Source organism: Salarias fasciatus, chromosome 11 (assembly GCF_902148845.1).
Source record: "Salarias fasciatus chromosome 11, fSalaFa1.1, whole genome shotgun sequence".
Lineage (NCBI taxonomy): Eukaryota > Metazoa > Chordata > Actinopteri > Blenniiformes > Blenniidae > Salarias > Salarias fasciatus.
Genome location: NC_043755.1, coordinates 7,456,433 through 7,482,602, shown reverse-complemented (window position 1 = coordinate 7,482,602; position 26,170 = coordinate 7,456,433). Strand labels below are relative to the sequence as shown.

Here is a 26,170-nt window from a genome sequence, read left to right as displayed (position 1 = left end):
TTCCTGACAGGCTGAGCTCGGAGGTGAGGGATGACCCCGGTCTGCATGTTAAGCTGCGACTGCTCCTATTTCAGGTGCTGAAGGTGGATTTGGAGCAAAGTGTCATTACCGAATTAAAGACTCTTCAAGCAGGACTGACAACACCTGGGAGCAGTGTGTGAGGACCCCTTTAAAACCCGGCTCCATCTGAGCGCCTGCTCTCCTCTCTCCTGCGTTGGCATGGGTTTCCTTCAGCGACTCCAGCTCACTTCACATGCACAATCCCCATTGTTTCATTAATACACTGTATTTACACTACCTGAAGACAACTCACACACACGTGTGTGTGAGTTGACAGTGCCGACACACACACACCCGCACGCGCATATGCACACATACAGTACATGCACACGCTTGAACACAAGCTTGTGAGGGCAATTTCAAGAAGCAAACCGGAATGAAAAGCATTAAACACACACGTGCTGCGACACACACACACACACACGCACACACACACCTACACAGTTGTTGGGAGTGTGGAACAAGCCTGTTGAGTGGCAGTTAGCACCTATTCGGCAGCCATGGCAACCAGCTCCACGGCGATAGATAGCGCAGCCAAGTGGGTCAGAGTCTGTGAGTGCGATAACCTTGTAAAGATCACCTTCAAGGCAAATGTATTACACACAAATGCACCTCTCGGTTTCTCCACCAGTAAAAGCTTGCATTCGTTGGCCCAGACAGTAACGATCAGGCAGCGAGTTGCTTCTAATTCTTCGGAGAGGAAAATCCTGGTGAAAGACAAGGCTCTTATCGAACCATTCAGTTGATGATCAAACCTGAAAAGATGTCTGATGCCATTTTCAAAGCTCTTTCAGTTCAATGGAATGACAAGTCCACCAGGAATTCAGCTTACTTTCAGGAAACGGCGGGAAGCCCGCTAACTGCTGGGGCGACAATGAAAGCCTCGCGACGATGGAATCAGTCTTTCATAATGTCACAGCTTTTTGTTTGTCAGAAATCCACGCCTGTTGCTCCGCCGCGGGACTCCGCCGGTCCCACCGACTCTTTATGCAAGTGCCCTTCAGCTCTTGGACGGTTCTGCTCGGCTGGCCGGTGTTGAGCAGCACAGGCAACAGCTGTACAACAAGACATCCCGGCTCAGTTTCATTCACAAGTGGACAAAAAGTCAACGGGGAGAAAAAAACAAAACAAAAAAAGAAATCCTGGATTTTGCCACCTCCTACAGAACATAGCATATTCTGTCACATATTCTCAAAGCTCGGTTTGAATACGACAGCCACCATCCAACCAAGCCCTTTAATTCCTGCGACTCTCGATAGGGGAGTGCATAATAAATCAATAACACACTCTTTCAAAATGAAAATAAAGAGGGCTAGTGACTAAGCCCTGAATCCCCTGTGATGTTAAAGCTCTCTGAGTGCCTGGCAAGTTAAATCAAATGTCCCCTAAGTTCTTCCAATACTGGAAAAGCATTTCAGACATGAATATTTATTAAATTGGTTTGGCCTAACAACCCTCCGAGGTGGATAAGAGACAGTGTGCGAGAGCACGAGAAATAAATAGAAACGGCTACGGCTTGAGCCGCGTCCTGAACTCTGACGGCGGACAGCGCCTCGCCACCCGACAGTCAAAAACCAGGAGTCCAACGGCGCCGAGCAGCCAAACAATGTCAACGAGCAAACAACTCCCACAGAGGCGTTCACACTCTCAAACACACACACACACAGGCTAGATGAGTATTTACACCCACGTAAACAGAAATACGATGATGCAAACGCACCTAATAGACTCAGTTCAGTGTTTTCGTGTTCTTGTTTCCCTTTTTGTTAATTGCACATGTAAAATTGTTACATTTTGAATATTTCTGGATATTTTTTTAATCTTCAGTCATCAAGGTCGAGAGCAAACGGAGGCATCTCGGTTCTCCATCTGTCTTCCACGTGTGACTGAATAGAGGATTGCCTGACTGTGTGACGGGCGGCGTGTTCGCTCACACTCGGCCTTGGCGCAGACCAGGCTGGCTGAGGGGTAACTGAAGGAGCGCAGGATGGCTCCGATGGCCAGGCTCAGGTCCTCGTTGCTGGGGTACAGAGTGACGGAGGCGAACCGCAGGTACGGCAGGCGGGGCGTTTCCTCGGGGCCGATTTTAACATGAGGAATCTGCAAGAAAGCGACTGATTTTCAATAAAACCACAGAAAAAATTCCACCAACATGAAAAAGAAGAGGGTTTGTTTTTAACATCCCCTTCACTGAACCACTGCGGGACCTAATGCACAACAACACAGAAACCATCAACACTCAAGACATGTTTATTCAATTCAAGACTTTCTATCAATTCCTCATCCATCTCCACACAGCAGAGAACGGCCTGTATATCAGAAAAAGCAAACCATCCTTTATTTATAAACACTCTCTATGCAGATTAACACAATTCAACGCGCTTATGGGTTGAGTGAGAAAGTGATAATAAGACAAAAAAAAAGGTAAATGAAAGTCTAGAAAAAAAAAAGAAAAAAGAACCTTTGTTAATTGAATTGGCAAGCAGTTTTCTTTTTTAATGCTCAAAATGGACAAAACATCACTGGCAGGTATTCCGTCATTGGCTGCTATTTAATTATTGGCTGTTTTCATGCTTTATATGATTTACTACTTTAGCTTACCGGACGGGAACTGATCCCAGCTGACAGAGTAAACACTGGACGGGTCAACAATCCATCACAGGACAAACACACACTCACACCCACTGTCAATATGTAAAGCAACTAAATACACCCTGATACATTGGCTTTGCTAAAGCTCCACGTGGGCATGGAGAGAACATGCAGACTCCACATAAAAAGATCCTAAGTCCAACTACATCAGTGTCTACATCCTGATATACATCCTGAATAAATTCTATTCTATCTAATGGGTTTTATCAACATCTTTTAAAATAAAAAAAATCCCAATTCATCCACTTCCTCTTCCATATTTACCTAATATTTTTTAAAACATGTATTTGTGTGAAGACATTTCTTCTACACACTCTCCTGAGCCAAAAAGGCACAAACCAGGAGACGAGAGAAGAAAAGACAAAACAGCAGAATCAGCAAGAAAAAACAAATATGTTGTGATTTGCTCTCTTCTCCCAAAACACACACCCCGGGAAGAATTGCACATGAAGGAGATCCATTTAAGTGGCTGGAGGGTGAAAAAGATAAGTAAGGTAGCATCGGAAGAAAACAGAGACGCCTGAATAAAAGTGCTACTGGGAGGAAGAAGAAAACAGCCGGAGAAGCGGAAGCTGGTCGAAGAAACTCAATATGCGAGTCGAATCCCAGAAACATCCATCATGACGTGTTTCTGGGGGAGAAGCTGCTAACGATGCGGTGATGTGTAGACGGTGCATGTGTGCGTTTCATCTCCTGCACTCACCTCCTTCTCCCCACATATGTGACTGACAGTGGAGCCGGAGGCGGGGCTGGAGGCGGGACCAATCACAGAGACGACGCCCTTGGGCAGAATCTGACACACTGAAAGGCAGAAAGGAAAACAAACCCTGAGTGTGCAGATATACACACCTCTTCTTTTTTTTTTCTTTTTTTTTTCACTTTTCACAGCAGCAGTGAGTTAGCAGGCAGCAGCAGCTGCAGTCGGAGAGAAAAAAACTGTGGGAATCTAACATGCGGTAAAAACTCAGAGGATGCATTACGGTTCCAGTTTAACTGCCGGTTTCATTGTAGCAGCACAATCTATCTCATTATAATCTGATTGATCCTGAAAAAAATACTCAGAGGACAGCGCGGGCCGGCACATAAGATCCCCGCTGCTATTATTCACTTGTTTAGAAAGTCGCTTTGAATAACTTTAGTGATTTTTAACACATGCTAGTCTAATTATATCTCTGGAATGGGAACAATGCTAACAGCCTGGCGCTTTCCTTCACTCTATGAATGCCAATTTTCTTGATTACCTTTTTGGGAGGAGGATGTTAATGTGGGAGAAACCGTTTTCACATTTGTCTGTTACATTTACACATCGCAAAATTACCTCAATTATGTCTTTTCTGTGATTTAGAGCACACTCAAACAAGGGCCCCACTTTTTAAGACCTCTACAGATCTCACTTCTGTTTACATACAAATAAGGATGAAGAACTGATAAGTTATTGCCCTTCTCACTCCTTTTCAGATCACCACATTTTTGTTTTATTTCATCTTTTCTGTGTATTTTTCTTGCATTTTGATTTTTGTTGTTACAATTATTTTTCTTCCTGGAACATTTCTTTTCATTTCTGCTTTTAAAAAATAAATAAATAACATAGAGGGCATTTATTTTAAAAAAAAAAAAAAAGAAAAAGAAAAAGAAAAAGAAATTTTCTGCAGCACAATTCAAAAGATGCTCTTTTAAAACTGTAAAGCCTTTTATGTCAAATCTATATCAAACAAAAGCTGCTGAAAACATTACGCCCACCAGAAAGACACAAATCACCATTTCTAGCATGAAAAATTGATAAAATTGATACCTTTAGCATTGCTTCCTGGATTTCTGGGACAAATTATCTCCACAATATTGAGCACAAAACACATTTCTGGCAAAAAATATCACATCTGAGAAGCATTGTATTCATGTTTGGAAAACAATATTTGATTGAGTTTTCTGTGCTTTAGAAATGCCTCGATCAAGTCAACCCGACAAGAAGTAGCGTCGACTGATACACCTCACTGTATTGGCTCTGCTGTTGGTATATTTTTGAATGTGAACGTTCAGACACACCTGTGGAGTCGACCCATTTAATCTTATTTTCAATGACTGTAAAGTCCTCAAATTGGAATAAACTGATTATTTACATTTAGAAGCTACCAAATACGGTCAGTGACCTGATGGTGAGAAAGTCTTTTTTTTTTTTTTGGTAAAACGTTTTGCTTCTTTTCACTTTGCTGCTTTCAATACGGCGGGCAGACACATGACTGATTCGGGACGCGAGGGAACAGGACAGGTTATATTTGCTGCCTGTCCTACACTTGACTTGAGGACCTTCCTGAAATTGTTACTGACAGCCGTAACAGAACGACATGCCTCAATGCCAGAGACAATTTAATGAATTCAGGCCTCACTTAAAGGGAAAATGACGAAAATGTGTTTGATCACTTTCTTTATGGTTGTTCAAAAAAAAATAAAGGGGGGTGTTTATAAAGATTGAATATTCACTGGATATTTTTATCCCCATGGGCAAGTCTATCACAATCGGCAGCTATTTCAAGGGCGAAAATGAAAAAAGACAGAAACAATCACAATCTGCCACATTGAGACACTCATCAGAGACAAAGAAAGAAAAAAGAAAAAACACTTTTTGGTAATAAAAGTATCAATGTACCAAACACCTGAATGGAGGATGTGGGCACATATTATACTCATTCAAGGTCTCTTCGATGTCATTAGGAAGCTGGTAGCTGAAGGAATGATGGGACTGGTATGATTTTCTTCAGTGGGTTCAGACTCATAATACAGCTTGTGGTCTGTTGGACTCATTGCTCTTTTCCTTCCAATAGAAGCTCGGGTCAGCCAGCTGAATTCCTTTTCCAAAGGTTAAAGTTAAAAAAAAAAAAAAATCTTCAGTTCTACATGAATACACTACACATTAATGCAAGGTGTTAATGCACACGGCTGGACGACAATTTACCGTTTTTTGTTCATACAGTGACACGACTGGCTTTTCTTTGAGGATAATCCTGCACAGAAATCCTCAAACAGCAGCCAAATTGTGTTCCGTTTATTCCAGCTTCCATAAGGATTAAACAAATTAGATATTATGTTAATAAATATGCTTTATAGGAACCGGTATGTTCAATTACTGCAGGACACATTGAGGCTTGTTTGTTTCTTGTCTTGTTTTCTTGTATTCAACCAATAGGATCGAGAAGAAGAAAAGACAGAGTGTGATTGCTGTTTGTCATAACATTTCCCAAATACTCTTTAAAAATCAAACATTTGTAAGTTACTCCCCATACCGAACAGTCGGGCACACACAGAGGCTCAACTCTTTAATGTCAAGAAACACTTCACTGCTACACACCGGCCACTTTATCGGGTACACTTGTACAAACTAATATGATTCAGCACAACAGCTGTGCCATAAATTAAGCCTTTATAAAGGTCATAATGTTCAGTGTAGCTTAAGATTTTCAGAGAGGCTTGAAATTCTTTTCATGTTTATTTGGGATTTCTCAGTGGAGTTCAGCAGCAGACTGAGAGTTGCTCCTCATTATTTGGCCACTATTAACTTACTGTATCTGAACGGCGGGGGGGAAAAAAATCAAAAATCTTAACAAAAATGAATATATAGTTGAAATGAATTCACTTTGATGATCTGTAAAAACAGAACATTTTTACCTTGGTGAAGGCAGAGTTGTTGGACTCGATCGCTTCGAATTGTGCAAAGTGTGCGCAGTAAAGTGGTCGGTAAGTGTGTTTTTGTCCAGCAGCTTTCTATTCATGTCCATTTTTATTCCCTCTGCTTTCTGTGTGCCTACTCCAAACGCTATTCCATGGACGCAACAAATAGAAACTTGGTGACTTGACTGTAATTTTAATAGTCACGAGCCTCTGTTTCTCTCTGGTATATTTGGTGGGTATTTTAATTCAGCCCAATTAGTCCTCCTTGGCATCTGCCAGTGTCTGTGCTCACACTGTGCTCACGCGCTGGCGTGCATCTGTGTATGCAAAAAGAAATGTGGGAGCATGCATGTGTAAATGCGTGTGTGTGTGTGTGTGTGTGTGTGTGTGTGTGTGTGTGTGTGTGTGTGTGTGTGTGTGCATGTGTGTGTACAAGCGTGCCTCAGTCAGCTGTAGCTGTAAGATGATGAGCTCGCTCTGATCCAGAGACCAAAAAGTGCTGTGAGCAAACAAGCCTGTCAGAGTCTCCTGCCCATCGGTCAAGGACACACACACACACACACACACACACACATACACAAATGGGGCTGCAACTCAAGCATACACATATGTACACAACCCTTCTCAAGCACACATAGACATTTTGCCAGTAGCTCGTGGCGGGGTCGGTGACCTATCCAAACAGGAGCAGGGAGTCTCCGTCTCCTCAGTGGCTGAATCCAGCAGAGCAACACTCTGCCTCTGCAGACTCCAGAGCATTCTGTTTTAACTCTGGGTATCAATACGCATTTCATGGTGCAGCCTCTGTGGTGTGCCGCCGCCTTCTGTTGGCTGTACTGCTGATCTGTATTAGTATTTGATGATTTGTTTTTATCGTGTCCCACACAGTACACAGCACCAGCTGTTACTGGAGGGCACGGGTCCACTGTTTTTAATGAGACAGTCTTAGTGGCCCATTACTGGTCTCCAATGACATGTAAACTAATCAGCAAAAGCCCTTGCTGGCTCCTAATCGCATGAAAGTGGTGGTGTTTTATCATTCGAGTCATCATTTGAGATTTTTGCTTCATAAAAGGCAGCTTTTTAAAAAAATGTAATTATCTTTTTTTTTTTTTTTTCAAGAAATATATTTATAAATCAGCATCCTTCTGAAGTCTTTGGGAATAAAACTGCGGCAATGCAGTGCGGCGTTCTGCTCTTCTCCACTCATGCACCGGTCACGATTAATATTTATTTCTAAGATTGCTAATAATATCGACGGGCATAATAAGTGGTGCCGTTTAGTGAAACGTTGTGCTGGAAAGAGGCGTTCGCCAGACCGAACGATTCTAGGATGACTTCTATAAATCTGGTTGGTCTCTGAAGTGTATGGAGGCCGCTCCACTCACTGGTGTCAGTGGTGTCGTACTGGGAGTCCTTCTGCAGTTCGTATATGTCCACCTCCACTCGGGCTCGGGCCGGGCCCTCCATCACGCTGTTGATGTTCTCCCTGGCCAGGGCCAGCGCCAGTCGCTCCCCACGCCCACACACCGACTGGTCGTCCAGGATCGCCGCTGGAGAGGCGGAGAGCGAGCGAGACAGAGGTGAAGCACAAGAAGAGGAGGAAGGACGGAGGATGACGATGCCGGGCAGTGACAGTGGATGAAGGTTAAAACATGACGGGTAACAGAAGTGGACAACTGCAGAGCCGTCGTGTATCAAGAAAGCCCATTTTGATTTCATGGCTGGAGAATTTTTGCTTTTCTTCTCGAGGATAGCTCCAACTCCTGACATCTGGCTGTTCTTCAACATTAATGCATGTTTTGACAGAAGTCGAGTTACAAATCGATCCTACGGTAGAAATCCTGGAGGCTATCAAGATCAGCACATGGGCAAAAACCTTTATTTTTCAGCTTTCCGGTTTTGGAATGTCCTCAATATCACAAATAGTCCAGTGGATAAAGCCATGAGACTAGAGCTTTGGTGCCGAATACTGTTACTAAAGTATAGAAATATAGCTTTAAAAATGGGGTTCTGGCATGTGAATTTCAAAGAAATGAAGTAATCTCTCTCTTTGAGATTAATCATCCAATCAATAACAAGATTGGGAAATATGCTGTTACCTTTCATACATATTCGGTCTTCATTGCCACGGATTCCAAGTGGAATTTCCACCGACATATCAACAGTTGTGGAAACAGATCATTCAAAGTGCTCTGGTTCAAAGTGCTGATTGCCTGATCCATTGAATATCTGACAATTGTTTCTAAGTGGCACTGAGCGGAATATCGCACAGCACTCTGGCAAAATTTTGTGACGGTAATTTATTTCAGAATTGTTATTTTATCATCTGGGCACAAGAGCCGTCTCAGCCAGATGAAAATTGAATATGAGAAGATTTCAAGTCAGATTGAAAAGAAAAAAAGACTGGAGATTCTCTGCCAAGAGTGGATGCTGGAAACCTTTTGTAGAATTCACTGAAATATTTCACAATGCTATAAGTGCAAATTTGGGTTTCAAGGATTTGACTACCGATATTTTTTAAATCTTTGCAGTACTTTGTCCCTCTTTTAGGACCAAACTCTGAATTTTTCACCGAAGTAAAGAGGGCTTGCAGAATCCCTGTGTAGCAATGTGTGAATGAACAACGTGTATGTTGGCTTTTGTACCAACATTTTTTGCTAAATAAAATATCAATATATACATTGTAGTTGCTTGTTATTGATACAATCGCCTTATTTAAATCTCATTTCCTGTTGCTATGTGATGAGAGATGCTAATGTGGCTTTATAAATGCAGAGGACCGTCATGTGTTCAGATGACGGCCGACAGCAAACAGTCATCCTGACAACTGAGATATTCAATCAAAAAGAATATGATTCACCTTGGTGACTTTTGAACAGCTATAATTGCAATATCATCATCTTATCAGCGACACCAGCGATGGTTTTACCAGGTGAAAGGAGATCAGTGGTGGCGTGGATGACCGTCGGGGACTCACCCATGCGGACAGAGGAGAGCAGGGGGGCCTGGCTGAGGGAGCGTGGCGGCATGGCGACTAGCAGGAAGGAGAGGATGTGTATTGACAGCAGCAGTGCTGGCAGAGCCGGCATCTTCTACTGCTCCTCATGGAGAACGGTCTGCTGGCTGCCTGTACCGCCACCTGCAGGGACGGAGAACGGGGGCACGTTAACGCCGCGCGTTACCGGACGCAAAATCCTGCTTCTTTAAATTTTTCCATCGCACGGTTTATCTCCGGTTTGCACTCTCATTATTCTACGTCGAGGAAACAGCTGTAATTCGTCGGCCCGCGCGCCTCTATGAAGATGTTCGCTGTCATCTCTCAGAGAGGCAGCACACTCCCATTCATGCAGCCAAACACAGTAAACACAAGTCTCTTCATGTCTCCTGTGGAAAGTCAGCCGTTCAGAAGCGACAAGATTCAGCCTTGAAGAGGTCTCCAGAGGAAGTTCAAAGAAAAACATCCAAACTGACACACGTCTGCACGTTTTCATCAACATGCATGCACACAGATAAACAAACCGGGAAACAAAGTACAAAGACAATTGTAATCAATACAAACACAGTCAGATACGGTGCGCCACCCACTATATGCAACACGTCTGTACGTGTTTTCTCTAACCTGTCCTCCACCCACACCTTCAACACAACACGCAAACAGAAAGAAAAAAAAAAAAACAAAAACACACAAAGCGAGCTCAGCTGAGCTCCAGTGGTGCTAAGCAACCCTCTCCAGCAGTGACAAATCCTCGCTCTGACTGGCAAGGCGGTGTGAAAAGATGGAGAGATGAAGAGAGGAGAGGGGAAAAGAGTGCTGTGTGACGGGCGGACGGGGGGAGGCTGAGCGAGGAGTGTGTGTGTGTGTGTGTGTGTGTGTGTGTGTGTGGGGGGGGGGGGGGGGGGGGGGGGGGGGGGGGGGGGGGGGGGGTTAGTGACGAAGCGATGGCGGTTTGGGGATGTTGACCCGGGAACGCTTCAAAACGTCTGGGTCGCCGTTCACAGGTCTGACAGGCAGCTCAAACGCTCAGTTCAGGACCCTGGATTGACCCTCGCAGCGATAGACAGGAAGCACCGGCGCTGTAGGAGGATGCACCGGAGCGAATGTGGGGGCGGGCATGACTTGGCATTGTGTCTTTGTGCATGCACTTGTGAGCACATCAAAGACTGTGATGAAGTGGATTGTCGGTCACTTTCTTGAATAAACACCCTCTACCCTCTAGCCTTACTTATATTTTTACACCCATTATCACTCTGAGATCTTCATTCACCTTTTCAACACTCGCTTGGCTTTGATGTCTGGAGCACATCAAAAATATCTCCAGCGCCGCGCTTTGAATCCCTCCTCGGCTTTTCACAAGCCGAGCACACGTCTCCCCTTTTTTTTTCTCCTTCACCCTCCGCGCAATTACTGACCTCGCCGCTCTTCCTCTCTGACTTCATTCGATGGGTGGGCAAACATGTGCGTCAACACGTTTGTAATGCTAACGGCGCACGCCACGCTGCGCAGATGGCCGCGTCGCTCTCATTACGGTTCCACCGCGGTTCAAAGCGAACAGAGGCAGGGCGTATGCAAGGCCATCTGTATGTGTGACACAACATGGAACCAACAGGCCCGCAGTGGGAGTCGCTCTCGCACCTCATTGTTTACAGTAAAATCGTACTGGCTTGGAACGCCGCGCCAAAGCAACTCTGCCGGTTAATTATTTTACAGCGCCGACGAGTTAAAGTCACATGCCGCTGTCACATTTGCGTGCGTGTGTGTGTGTGTGCAACGGTTACGCAACAGCTGATTATTCTGACCGCAAGGCGAGATCGCCATGGCTCCGCCGCCGTCGCACAGCTGTGCGTTTTACGCCGCACGGCGCTCCTTTCTGCTGCCTGTTACCACTGTATTCTGTCTGCTCCCAACACCGCTGGGCTCTTTCTCAATTTACTCTTCCTCGGAGTGTGTGTGGCGTGGTGTGTGTGTGTGTGCGTGCGTGCCTATTGCAGGGCATGTATGAGCACGTGCCTGCCCTGTGCGTGTGATAGGGTATTGATCGAGTCCAGCAGAAGTGGCGGGCCCTCAGGTGCAGTCAATCAAAACAATGGGGAACCTATCATGGGAGCGGCGCATTTCACAGGAGCCATCTGATTGGCTATTACCAAGAAGCAGATTGCCATGATGACGAATAAGATCCTAACTGAGACTATGCCTTCATCAATGATGGGGTGGAACCGGTGCTATTTCATTGTTATTGAGAGCTATTGACAGCATTAGACAGGGAAGATGATAGTATCTATACTCCAAGGAGAAGAGGATGAGTGAGGGAGGGGGGAGGGGGGAGTGGGGGGGCGGCGGGAGATGGAAAGCTGTGATAGAAGGAAGGAGAAGGAGAGAAAAAAAAAAGAGAAGCAGAGGGAATGGGCTTGTGACGATGAGGGAATAAAAGAACAAAATTGAATACAGAGAGAAGAGATTGGAAAGTGTCTCTGCAGAAAGAGTCGCAGAGCGGGATAGAGATAGAAAGGCAGAGGAGCAGTGGCCGAGAACTGAATTCACTCAAGGACCAAGCTCAGGTATAAATTTGAAATGCCTGCGCTTTCCATGGGTATTTTTGATTTCATGCTATTTAACACTTTAACTGCATTTTCAAAGGAAATAATATTCATAATATTTTGGATCCATTGTTTGACATCTTACAGGTGCTTTTGAAAAGAGGCACAGTTACACAACATAAATCAAATCATGGAAAAGGATTCATCGTTCTAGATAAAACTACAGTAATTATAATTGTTTCACCCAGCTGTCACATTACAGTTCTGCGTGTATTCTGTGTTACATAAATTAACCACTGAGTCTCTGCATGGAAGAAAACATATGGAAGGACATTTTGTACAGTCACAGTGTCCCATTATTAGCTCGGCAGTGAAACCCCGCTGAACGCAGAGAGTTCAGTTTATCGCTAATGACAAATGCACTGTCCTCAAAACCTCTCAACAAGAAGAAAATAATCATCTTGAACCCCACACCTTTTCTCTCCTTTATATCCAGTTATTGAAAATGTTATACAAGTGCTACTTAACTCCAAGCACATCACATCTAATTAGAGCACATACAGTGCGCGCGCATTTTAACCCATTATGGACTTGAGTAAAGTGCAGGCGGCACTTCAGCAACTTCGGAGACGAGATCTTTCTCAAAAGCGCCGTCCGATGAAAAGCGTCGTGTTCTCTAGATATAAATGCAGGAAGGTGATTTCACATTACATCCTCTTTTAATGGCAGAAGCACACAAACCTTTGCTCAGATCATAAAGAGACACATGTTGTGCCTCAGGTTTTAATGGAGTGAGTGGAAAGAACTGCAAACCCCCCCTAAGCTGAAATTTTAAAGGCTCTAAAAGCTGACGTATTTATGGCTTCAGCCGTCGTTTTTTTGGGGGGGGATTTGTCACTTGATGGCCAGTTGTTGGCTTCATATGTGTGTTTGTTGTTTGACTTGTCATTACCGGGGCTTTATAGTGTCTCAGAGGGGCTGTTTTTGCATTATGAGCAGCATTATTTTTGTTACTTTGTCGAGATTTTGCATTATACTTTCTCAGTAACGTAGCATGTTGACACCTTCTGATAGCGGCATTACTGCCAACAAACCTTATTACCCTCATTACTGGGATTATGACATTTTTGTGAGGGCATCCTGTGCTCATGTCTTTATTGGCAGTTTTACATTGTTTTAGCCACGAGGGACCCTTTCCCTCGTCAATCAGAAGCAGACAGACACAAAACAGCCCGAGAATGACACTTTAAGTGAGGCCGGCTCTAATCGCTCTGCCTTCCGACATTAATGCAAAAAAGTAGTTTACGTCTGAAGATTGCTAACGTCTTGCAATTTTAAATGATTTAAACTTATTGAAACTCTCAATGCCCAGAAGAAAAACTTCACTGCCTTAAACTTTTACTTCCATGCTGTTTCTGTCTATATTGTTTGATGCTGGTTCATTTGTCCAACAATTCCGTGTCACAAAGAAAACCGAGTAAATATACTGTTTTACTGTAACTGGGAATAGAACAGCACAGAAAATATCAATGCAAAAAAATTGTGGAGAAACAAAAGAAAAAAATTAAAGTATATACTGTATATAATATAAAATTCTGTCCAGTACCTTTTTCCTGACTGCACAGAAGAGAGGTAGAGAGAAACAAAGGCGGCTGAAAAAGCAGTGGAATAGGGTTGAAGGGAATTGAGGGGAAAAAGACATAGTGAGAAAGAAGTGCAGAGCAAACGCAGAGACACTATTGCTGAGTTTAATTTGCGGGAGCTGTTTCTGGCTGCTGTACGAGCTCGCTCGCTCGCTGCAGCAGTGTATGGCCGACTCCCTGTAGCGGTCGGGTGTCAGTCTGCAGGGAGCGCGAGCCGCGAGAGGGCCCGGCACAGCCAAGCCAGCGCCGGCTGTATGGAAAACACTGCTCCCAGCTCCCCTCGCTCACTTTCATTCTGCACCCTGCTGTAAGTCACCCCACATGCTGGCACCGCTGAGATATACACAAAAGCTAAAATACATAAATATCCTGACTCGCTGTGTGTGTGTGTGGGGAAGGGTGTATTAAAAAAGGGCAAGAATTGAGAGTTAGAGAAGGGACATTCATCCCAGTTGGAGATTTAGTTGTTTGGTGCATGCATTCATCTCCGTGTGTGTGTGTGTCTCTGTATATAAAAATGTGCACATTAGTGTGCGCGCGCCGTTTTGTTTGCATGTGTGCATGCCGGAGACTTGGCGGCTTCTTCCCACTGTCTACAGAGCCTATTATAAAAGAGAAAACCGTAAAATCAGAGATCTTAATTATCTGGAGAGAGGCATGAGGAGGAAGGGGTGGGTGGGTTGTACGGCGGGCGAGCGAGTGGAGGGACGGTCAGTGTGGGAGGGAGGGAGAGAGAGAGAACGAGAGAGAGAGAGAGAGAGAGAGAGAGAGCGAGGAAGAGGTGGTGGGGGAAGAGGCTACGGAGAAAATCAGAAAATGAGGGAATGCTCTCTCGCCTCGCACCCCCAGGCAGATGAGGAGAGGATGAATGGAGACCGTGGCAGAGGAAGCGCGATGAGCGATAGCGAGGGAGGACTGGAAAAAAACAGAGGGATGCAGAGGAAAGACAGAAAGAACTCAGAGGGAGGAAAGCAGCTTGAAGGAGGGATGAAGAGTAGGAGAGGCGAAGGGTGTCCGTGGGGGGTCTGGCGAATCATTTGTTTTCTCCCTCCTGCCTTATTGTATGACACAAGAAAATCTGACAGTTATCATAATGGAAGGATGAATCATTCCCATAATTGAATCTGCAAGTGGAACAGCTCCAGCGGTCGTGGATTTAAGGAGGCGGCGCCGCCAGCCATCACGGGACACGAGTGTTATTTTGCTCGTCCTTCTCACAATTAGCAGTCACTACTGACCAGAGAGGGCTGCTGCGGAGCGCCGGGCCGAGGCCGGCCGGGCCGTTTCACAGCTTCAGTTAACCCAACGACATAGTGGGTGAGCTGAGAGGCCGGACACCTGCATGTGTGTGTGTGTGTGTGTGTGCAAGCGAAGTGTCAGCCTAAGTGGAAAAATACCGACGACCCCTCCGTTCACCCCTTTTGGCTTTTTGTGGGATTAAGTGTTTGGTACTTTGCGTCTGCATCGAATATCAAAGCAGCTGCACATGTTCTCGGTCGCATTGAGTCAGCAGTTTTATTCCGCCTGCACCTCTCTCCTCCCCGTCACTCCCCTGTCTCGCTTTGTCCTCCTCTCTACACCTCCATGCCTCCCTTTCTCTCGGCCCCTTTGTTTTCTCCAAACATCTCCATTTTGGGGATTTTAACCTCCCCTGTCCTTCCTATTTTATTGTGACTGCCATTCTCGCTGTAACCGACTTTTAAGTATTTGGATTTTGAGCTCTGACAGACTTCAAGGTGAAGTCTAACATTTTGAGCAAATATGATTTATTCATACGTTGTCGCCTACCAGTAAGCTGCTATGTATATCTTAAATTTGATTTTTGAAAATGTTTACTTGACTGGAGAATGTTGGGTAAAAGGTTATATCGGCCTGACAATATAGAATAAGGAGAGGAAGGCCTCCATATCTTCAAAACTACTCTAAATGCAAAGTAAGCCATGTAAAGGGAGAGGACACAGCAACATGAACAGCCATGGTAAATAATGCGATCCGGTACAGTGGCACACAAACAAATACAACCCGTGGAGCTTAAAAATCGGTTCATGCAACGCAGAAATGTGGCAAACTACAGACTCGAAATTGAGTTAAATCAACACCTCTCACATCAAGCCTATCATTAGAGCGAGCGCGGACATGGCGAGTCTGCAAAAAAAAAAAAAGCCCAAAGTGCATCCACCAACGGCGTGCATTAACATTCAGCGCAACGTCTGTCTGCTCGGGTATAGTAACACAACTTAAAAAACTGGTTTAAGTATGGTAAATTGACTTCTCTTATGTGGTGCTTTTTTTTTTTTTTTTAACCGCTTCTGCAGTCTCAAGGTGCTTTACAGTGTGAGTCACAATCATGGTGATTTATGCAAGGTGTTCAACCTCAATTTTGAGCAATCTTGCCATTCGGTGTTTTGCTCAAGGACACTTTAACATATGAAAGGGGCAAGCTGGGGCACTGCACGCCCTGTCTTGTGATTGGAAGACCACCCGTCTCAGCCGCAGTCCCACAGCCGGTATTAAATGACAGCCTTTAAAAAAAAACAAACACTGCCTTCGGTCTGATGTAAGACCATCAAATTGGCCGTGGGACCTTGTGCAACACAAAAAGACGCACGGCTCTCAGCGGGGTCACCGTGCAACTGGCAACCACAGGCGGCAGAAAAGGCGACGCAGATGATGGTCCTGTAGTGGAAGACTTCAGTAAGTGGTGCGCCGAGGCCTTCCTCAGCACGAAAAACCAAAGAAATGCAGAGTGCTTTCAAAAAGAAGCTTTCTGCTGTCTCCCCTGTCATCATGGGCAATCAGGCTGTAGAGGTCCTACAAAAACATAAGGACTCTGGCATAATCACAGACAGCACACTGGTCTTTGAACACCATGCCGATGAACACAACCAGCACATGTTCTTTTATCACAAACTGAGGACCACTGAACACTGAAGAGATCATTTTTGACCAAAGTTATCTTTTTTTTTTCTTCTTTTAAATCATTTGTTACTTCAGGTCGTCTCAGATTACAGGACTAATGTGACGAAGACGTAAGAATTCCATTGTAGATGTGTATATTACATGTGTGTCGTCTTTGCTACCCATGTTTCACTGCTGGCTCCACTAATTACCCCTTTGACAGATTATAGTTCACCTTGACCTTGACCTTGACCAAAACTTCACACATTCTCACTAGAATATAGTTAAAAATTAAAAAAGAAAAAAAAGAAAAATCCCTCTGGGAAAAGCAGAATTAAATCAATTCAACTTCAGTAAAAGTAATAAAGTATCTTTCTGGAAATGCACTGATGTACAAATGGAAAACCACCAGTGGAGAGATTGATTTACCAACGAAGGAAGAACAAAATAATTTATGGCATTTGAATAAGAAGAGAGGTGTTTGACGGGGGAAGAAGAAGGAAATTGATTGGCGAAAGCACGCCTTCTCCATTGTAGTTCTGGAGATGGAATCAGTGGCTAATAGGGGATGGCTCAGGAAATGATCAATCATTCTGAATAGAATTGATTGTTCTAGGTCACATAATAAATGTCCGTCCATCAATAGCCTTTACCAATTGATGCAAGTCAGCGTCACGAAGCACAGAAGCCAGTCGGTGTATGAAAGGTACAACAGGAGCCACAGAACGGCCCTCAAGTAGAACCTGGACTCAAACCGGGGAACTGTTCCCTGCTGTGTGAGCTGGCTAGCCACAGCACAGTCTATAAGGAATAAAGACAGGACAGATCAAAAGCCTATGATGCAATGCAACATTAAAACTCCTATGTAAGAAATTCAAGGTCAATTCCAGCTTTTATTTTTTATTTTTTTCGTTTCTTTGAAGATTAACTGTTGAAAATTATACATAGAATATATATTATGTATCTGTTAAAAACGAATTTTTGCAGAACACTGGAACTATGTGGATTTGAACGAGACAGATTTGTGTAATCTTCAACAGAGGTCCAGTCAAATTTTTTAAGAAGAAGATGAAAAATATAATATTTCAATCATTTTCACACTTTCCAGCAGATTTTTTTATCACATATAAATGAAATCTATTTGTGTTTTGTAAGTCTGACTCGGAAAAGTCGTCACGTTAAAGAAAACTAAATCATAAAATATCCTTTAACAGCACCAGAGTACAGAAGTTCTCCACTTCAGAATATTTCAGTGAGCCTTATTCAGAGTTCACACGGCTGGAGAAACTTCACATCACAACATTTTCCAACCCTGTTTAAACAAATGTCTTTCATTGTGAAACGCAAAGAGTTCATCCATTTCTCTGCTGCCGATTCTGAATCACAAACTCATGCAAGTAAAGAGGCAGTGTCAAGAAATACAAGGACTAAATACCACAAGGAAAGAAGACATTTCCAAGTGAAGCTGAGATATGAGGTGGTGCAGTGGTTACAGCGTCCTGCCAAGCAGGAAGGCCACTTGTTCGAGTTGAGCATGGAGGACTTCCTGTCCTTTCCCCCTGTATGTGCATGCACAGCTTTCCTCCAGGTAATCTGGTTTCCTCACAATAATCCAGAAACACACCGTGCACGTGAGGCTAATGGGAGAGACGGAGACCAGATTGTGGTTGGACTGTCTGAGCTGAGCTGCCAGTCAAACACAAGGATGTGACCTTGGCTTCCGCAAACTTAATAATTCCTTCGATTCTGAAGATTTACTTTTCTTACATTTCACAAAACAAAATGAAAAAAAAATAAACCTCAACAGTAACCATGACTGCGTTTCCCACCGCGGTCTGTTCATTACGCCGTGGCGAGCGTCAGGTGTTCCTGTGACTCTGCCCAACCCAAGTCTCATGTCTGGCTCTTACTTCCATTCTCCCCCTATACATCTCCACCTTGTCCCTTCTCAGCTGGGCTGCAAACACTCTGATCTCTCATTTTCACCGTCTCCTCTCGCCCGTTCTCTCTCCGCCTCTCCCTCCTTCCTCTCGTCCCCCCTGTATCCAGTCTCCCTCCGTCTCTATCTATTTTGTCTCTTTTCCTCAGGAACACTCTATACCCCTGTCTCTTTACTGACCTCTCTCTTCTCTCTCCCTATCTTAGCTCTCAGCGGTCTCTTCAATCTCGACAGTGCACTTTCTCTGTTACAGTCCCCTCTCTCCTCGCCCCCTCCCCCGTCCCCGTCCCCGTCCCCGTCCCCTCCTCTCCCGCTCTCTGTTCATTGAACATGGATAAATTCTTCCCAGTGTTCTCCTTGACAAAGAGGCCCTCAGTCAGTGACACCGCCTGCTTGGGGAACCTACGAGCTCCTGTGACACTGTCACATCCGACTATGTCACGCACAAACACGCACACAAGCATCCACACACACACACACACACACACACACAAAACTCCCGGAGAGAACAGTGTTTTTTTTTTTTTTTTTTCATGCACAAGCGGGCCTTTTCGTTTTCTCTATCGCCTGCACCCCGATGCACGCCAGCGTGTTATCTGTTTGTACGTGCCAACAGTGTGTTTCCATTTCCGCCATGCCGCATGCATATGTACCACCTGCTGCGCAGACCGGCGCGGCGAGGAGCGCCGGGTTGCGCGGGGGTGATGCTCAGTGCACCGCTTTCCTTCGGGAGCTGTTTAAAAAAAGATGCGCCGTTCGGCGTCTCTGGCCTGTCAATGCCGGTTCCACTTGTTGCAGCTGCGGCTTATGTAAGCGCGGCAGTTTAATCACAATTAGGAAGCTCTCCTTGAACTCACTCGCCCCTTGGCTTGTTTGGAGAGCTGAAAATTTGCATTCGGAACAAAGCCTTGGAAATATAAGGGCGATATTATTGCACGTGGCGCCGCGAAGAGAACAATGTCTGAGTAAGAATAGAGCGCTGTCAGTTTAAATCAGCCTCGGCTGTGAGGTGGACGTCACAGTGGATAGGAACTGTTTTCACTTTCATCATAAACGGATGGTCTGTGTTTGGATACACAATTTTATATAACAGCACGAGGACACACTGCAGTATCTGAGAGAATTATGTCCCTCTGTTGGTCTGTAAATGTCTTTTCTTCTGAATATTTGCTGTTATAAGTCTGGATTTTTTTTCTCCCCTTCTTTTCAAAGTTGTCTTTTTCCCAGCTGCTGCCTCTACAGCACAGCCGGCCATCCGAGGAGGGGTGTCTTCTTGAATAACTTCTCCTGAGGTTACTTCTTGTTGCTTTTCCCCGCTTATCTACTGAAGGACTTTTTTTTTTCCTCCCTGTGTGAGTAGTATTTTTTTTTCCTTCTTAGAGAGCTTAGCACCAGTGTTGTCAGCCTATAAAGTCCATTGAGATATTTGTATGTCTTCTACACACACACACAGAAAAAAAAAAATTAAAATGTGACTTGATCTGAGTTGACTCGAACTGATGCGGTGGCCCCGGGAACTCGTATTAACGCAGAGATCTCGATGCATAACATTTGAATTATTTCTGTCATTTTTCAGCAAGAGCAGCTTTGTTACATCATAAAAGCATTACAGAGAGGAAGAAGTCTTGTTTGTTGTATCAGTCAGAGCGGAGGGAAGCTTCGCGGCACGCAGACAATGTGAATCACCTGAAGCAGCCGGGAGAGCGCTGCTTTAAATTTACTACATATTTACACTGAACATGAAACGGGAAGCGGAAGCGGCCCGGCTGCATGCAGCGAGACAGACAAAGGTGGCGTGTTTGCCTTCGCGCTGCCAGAGCTCTGCGCTGAACCGATGAACCGACTCCACGCAGCTCTCCCACTTAGACGCCCACGTGCCCCGCTCTCACACACACACACACACACGCGAAAACACACACCGGTAAACTGAGATTTACACAAGCACATCCAACATATTCACCTTCACACACAGGTTGGGGATGAAATGACTCAGATGCCATTTGCTCCCTATGTCTCTCTGCTCCTCGCTCTCCCTCTCTCATTGTCAGGTTTTGCTGCCGTGGCAACAGAGTCGAGGATGAGAGGAGGAGGGAGTGGGAGTAGGGAGGAGTGCGAGGGAGATGGAGGGAGAGACGGGAGAGCAAGAGAGAAGAGGAGCCGGTGATGGAACAGGTAAATGAGAGATCGGGGAGTCAGAGCTCAGCGGTCACGGGAAGCGCAAGGCTTCATCACCGCCGCAGCGCGCACGTGTGTGTGTGTGTGTGTGTGTGTGTGTGTGTGTGTGTGTGTGTGTGTGTGTGTGCGATTGACTGAGCTCTAGTAGTGAGAGGCAGAAACAGAAAGACGTGTTACGTGACTGGGAACAAGTGTGCACGCTGAAATTGACTCGGGCGTGCACGCTCCTGGAATAGGACATGTTGCGTGTCCACTCAGGTTGTTGCGTAATGTCGTCTCCCACAACCGCGATCTGGAGCCGGTCATGTGAGAACGGGACCGGCCGACGCACTATCGGCGCCGATCGAGAGAAAGCGGGAGAGAAGGGGGGGGTTAAACTCGGAGCAGAGAGGCAAAACCATGAAGTTCAAGAGACAACTGAGGGGTGTGAAAGTGCTCTTTTGATTCAAGTTTGCATGTGGGGCTTCTGGTTTGTGTTTTCGTCTGTACTAATTTGCTCTGCAGAAAGCAGCATGCTCATATTTGGTTTGTTTTCGGCTGCCCCGGGCAAGAGACAAATGCTCCCTGACTGCACTCCTCAGACTCGGCTCAGCATCAGAAAAAGGATTCACTTGCATCTATGCAAAGCAAATCTGCAAAGACCAGTTCACGTGGGGCGAGTCGCTGTTTCTAATTCAGGAGAAGGACGATCGCGCTCTCTCGCCGAGGTAAACTGGAAAGTATTACGATGCGAGGCCCGGGTTAAAATCCTGGCACTCTTACATCATGCCTTCAAGATTATTTCTACCGGCTCTTTTATTTGAGTGATTTTACAGAGAAATTGTTGAGAATTTTCTCCTTTCTCTGCTTCAGAAAAAGGAAGGTGTGCATGGATTTGTAATAAATGAACAAGACTTGAATCATCTCGACGTTGGATGATCGCTGCGGGTGTTATGGAAGACTTTCACAGAGTCAGCGAGACAATATTAAAGAAAAAAAGGAACTACGCAACGTGTTAAATGTCACAGAAACACATTTAGTGGAAATCGGAAGATTCAATGTATTATTGAGCGGCTCCGACAAGACGATGACCTTCAATTTTTTTTTTGACCTTCAGATTAATAACAAGAATAAAAGTACAGAAGGACGTTTTAGTTCAACACCATGAAAATGACAAAAAAATTAAGATACAAACGCAGCTCACTGTGTTTTTCAGCACTATCTGACCATCTTTTTTTAATTGTTTTTATAAAAATATATGAATAATATATCAATTATATCATGAATGCCTGTACATATATATATATATATATATGGCTCATTTCAGCCCCTTCTCTGCCGCTGCATTGTAAAATGTTACTGTTTGGATTCAGGCCCAAAGGCCGGTCCGAAAGCAAATATACTTGTTAAATACTTTGTTGGTGGCGGGCAAAAAGCCTCTCATGAAACCTGCTTTCACAGGAGGGGCATGCTGTAAATGCGCGCATGGACATTTATAAGAAGGAGAAGACAACGGCGTATAACAAGTGGAAAATGGATGAATTATGCAACGTCAGCCAGGCCAGATTTGACACAACACACTGAGAGTGTGTAAGTGGTTGCTGGTTTGAACCCCACTGCCAGTAAGTCACTACATTATAAAGTACACTTGTGCCAGGTTGTAACTCCACAAAGGCGCAGCTGAAACATCATATCTATCCCACTTCTACAGCAACTCTTCCACTCTAAATGCACACGGTTTGTTTTTGAATTTAATTATTAAAATCACTAATACACATTTGCACTGTGATGGACTGTAGTCAATCACTCTTTGACTCTGAATAGAATAAATCAGAAAATGGACTAAAACGTTACAAAATGTATGTTGCAAACAGGGGTTTAGCCCAAATGTTGACCTGAGGTTGACACCAGTCTGTCTCACTTCGTATTTGGAACATTTAATCAGTAACAACCTTCTCTGAGTACTTCTTGAACACGTCTTGCTGCACAAAGCCTTTGTCACACATTCACTTGCTTATCAATTACTTTGACAGCACTGTAAGTAGATACAGAGCGATGAACAAAACAAATCAAACTTAATGAAAACACCCTCGGCAATTATCTTGTCGTGTCTCTGCCGTCGCTTTGTTGAGAGTGGAGGACTGCGCATCGGCGTGAACACATGAAGAACATGTTGTTACTTATGGTGCTGGTGCAGAAATAGTTCAGGACTTTGCATTAGAGCCAGATGGTGAATGTAAGCCATGAATAATGCCGCGCGACTCGAGACGCCACCAGTCTGTGTTGACTCAGTGAGAATCTCCAGTCTGGGTCTCAGCAGACACTGACTCGGGGCTTCCGTGTTGGGAAAGTTGGAAAGTCTCACTGTCACCACAAAAAAAAAAAAAAAAAAAATCGAAGTCTGGCATCCAGAAATACAGGAATAAAAATATCTAAAATAGATGTAAACATGAATGTGACTGGGTAAAGTAGGACAACGCGATCTGCAGGAGTCTCTTGTTTCTGCTTTGGATTACATAATTGATCAAATTCTTTATGAGCAATTTCATTTAAAAAAAAAAAAAAAAAAGGAAAAAAAGACACTATCCATTTTAAAAAGGTCACAGAAGCAATAGGATAACACAATGAAGCCCGCGGGGCTTTTTCCATTGTGTCTCATGTTGAGAACATGATTATGAATACAGCTCATGACCTTGGCTCATGTTGTTCTTTTTCTCTGGTGTTGTCTTTCATTCAGCACCAGCACACTGTAAAATGCCAACAAATCCATTTTTTTTCTATTTATTTATGGCCTGGTTGTGGGAAACTGCAATGTCCCACTGCTGGAGGAGGCAAATAGCAAAAAAAAAAACAACAATAATAATAAAATAATGAGTTTACAGTGTTATGTTTGTATTAGGACTTAAATGATGTTTTGTTCCTGTGTTGATAATATTTCTTCAGAAGCCTCACGCGTTAGTATCTGCATTTACTGACCGTAAAAAAACTGCTTTCATGTGATTTAACTAATCCCGGGTCTGAATATAGTATTTTGACTGCTTGTTTCAGATTAGTAGTTTTTAATATGAACTAAAAGTTGCATTTATTAGTACTTGGCTGCTGTAAATTGCTTGGACATAATCTATCTGCTCCTGACTGATGTCGCCTGCACTAAAACCGCACTACATATTAATCACATCAAATTAGTCTTCTAATTACATTTTCAGATTTGTGGCCGAACCAGGATCTAATTGCCGATATTTATCTGAATTTTATTCCCATGAAAATTAGAAACAGTATACTTGAGATTCTCGCATGTCTCCCATAACCAAGTGTAAAATTGGTCATCTGCACCCAAACCAGACGTCACACTCTCAATTCCTGTCAGGCTGAGAGGACTCCGTTATTTTAAATTCCATCCTAGGACGACTTGCAACCCTTCACTGCAGCATTACTGACAAGATTGTACAGCCTTTGCTCATGTGAAAGAACGAGAGAAATCTTCACCTGCCATCATGTCCAGTAAGATAATGTTACATCTGGTAGGTTGGCGGGTGTTAAGATGATGTTAACCTCTTCAAGACTGCTGCAAGTTTCTCTGCTTCTTGTTTGAATTTGTTCATAAATCTGTTCCCATGAAGATGGGAGAGTCCTGCATGACTGTGAAAACTGTATCCCCTTGAAAATACTGGACTTTGATGATGACTGATTAACTGAAAGAGACCAAAACAATTGTGTGTGTGTGAGTGTGAGTGTGAGTGTGTGTGTGTGTGTGTGTGTGTGTGTGTGTGTGTGTGTGTGTGTGTGTGTGTGTGTGTGTGTGTGTGTGCGCGCGCCACAACTTCACTTCAAACTAAATTATGTACCTTGGGCTGAGCTTAATGAGTTAATCCGTCATCAGGCTGACCCACACCATGCTGACAGCTCGGCTAATGTCTCACAGCAGCACGACAACTCCGTGCACGTCGTCAGCACACGGCAGAAAAGGAGGGTTGATTAAAAGCAACATACACTATTTTTCCAGTACGTTTTTTTTTTTTTTATAGCATGTGTTGTATAAGATACTGATCACTACATTTAAATAAATAAATAAATAAATAAACATCACTGAAGGACAATTAGTGGGAAGCAACATGAAAATTGGATTTTACTGCAACTGTCATAACAGGTAATTACTATTACTTTTACTAACATTAATGTTAACAACTAACGGAAAAATAAGAAGTAAGTATTTATGCAAATGCCACATCCTATTGAAGATGATGAGTATGTTCTATATGTTGTCAGCCTCTCAGATTGCATTTCTAAAAAGTAATCTGTTAACTCGATATCTGTTTCATGGGTATGATGAGATTCTGTCCAAGGTCACGACAAGACTCCAGGGGCCAAAGGTCTGCGGCATAACAAGGGCTCCCATGATCAAAAACACTACATCTGACAAATGATGAATAATTTCTTGGGGTTTGAGCCTTGATTCTATCTGTGAGTCAATATTTAATGTTCCACACCAGCAGGACAAATCGGCAGCTCAACCGTCTCCACAAACCGCTCCTAAACCCAGCAGAACAGCCTCACTGCAGAGAGCCGGCCAATATAAAAGGAAAACGAGAAGCCGTCGTGCCTATTTGTAGCAAAAATGCATGCTGTGTGTGTGTGTGTGTGTGTATACGTGTTGGTGTTTGAGTCTCCGTGACCACAGTGTAACCTTCACAAGGTTAATGAAGTGATTCAGTTTGCCATTCAGTGGTCAAACGCTGCTGCGCTGGATTCTGCTCAGTCTCTTCATGCTAAATTGTTGGTTATCCCTCTGCAAGCTCTATGCTAATAGAGTGTAGCATATGCTAAAAGCAATGTCTGCTAGATTATTTATGCAACAGTACCATATTTAATGCAGGATTAGCATTTGTTTGCTCCATTGTTCACTAAATCAGTACCAAGCACTGGTGAATAACTGCATAATGCATTCAGTTAGCCCATGGTACATTAGCCTTAGAAGTTCCACAGCTTACTACAGAATTATAAATACGCACATTCATTTTTTATACAGCTTACAACTGGCAGCTCAGATTAAAATCACTCATTCATGTAACTTGATCTCAGTCAGATTCAAGTTAATTATCCATGGAATACGTGCATTTATGGAATTGCTTATTTGTTTGAATGATCATTTCTAGTGTATCATCACGGCTGCACTTCCTCACATTTGAATATTGGCTGATTGGACTGAATTAAAATCACTCGGTCTGGAGATGAAAGTGATATACTGCATGCTACAGCATGTATTCACAATCAGTGTTAATGTGCAACATTCATGTATTGTGTATTCTGCCCACTCTGTCAGCGGGGTGCCGGTGACACATACGTGCGGTTTGTCACCACGAATACAGATATTGTCGCCGGCATGTATATAAACCACATAATGAGGACGTTGGCATGCAGCGGATGCGGTGGAATTAGGCTTTATATATATGTGCGGCACGCCGAATCGCATCCGGTCTGGACGCAAATGTCACAGCCCCTCTTTGGTGAGATGAACGCCATGAAACAAAAAGCTATTCCACCGTCAGAAAAGCTGCTGCATTAAGCTCTGCAATCATCACGGCCATGTCCAGAAACTGCCTGAGAGAAAATAAACCGAGTCGCT

General features: G+C 44.1%; 1 protein-coding gene across 6 annotated transcripts in view; it reads right to left on the bottom strand.

Annotated features, from left to right (window-relative positions):
- The window catches only part of grik5 (glutamate receptor, ionotropic, kainate 5), a 112,704-nt gene that overhangs the window by 48,921 nt on the left and 37,613 nt on the right, over positions 1–26,170 (bottom strand). For all 6 annotated transcript variants that reach the window (XM_030103298.1, XM_030103300.1, XM_030103302.1 and 3 more), the window contains exons 2-5: positions 9,356–9,517; positions 7,764–7,928; positions 3,416–3,513; positions 1,995–2,160 (exon numbers count right to left, since the gene is read on the bottom strand). In XM_030103298.1, coding sequence (XP_029959158.1) covers positions 1,995–2,160; positions 3,416–3,513; positions 7,764–7,928; positions 9,356–9,467 — 541 coding nt within the window. In that variant the 5' untranslated portion in view covers positions 9,468–9,517. The remainder of the gene's footprint in view (positions 1–1,994; positions 2,161–3,415; positions 3,514–7,763; positions 7,929–9,355; positions 9,518–26,170) is intronic.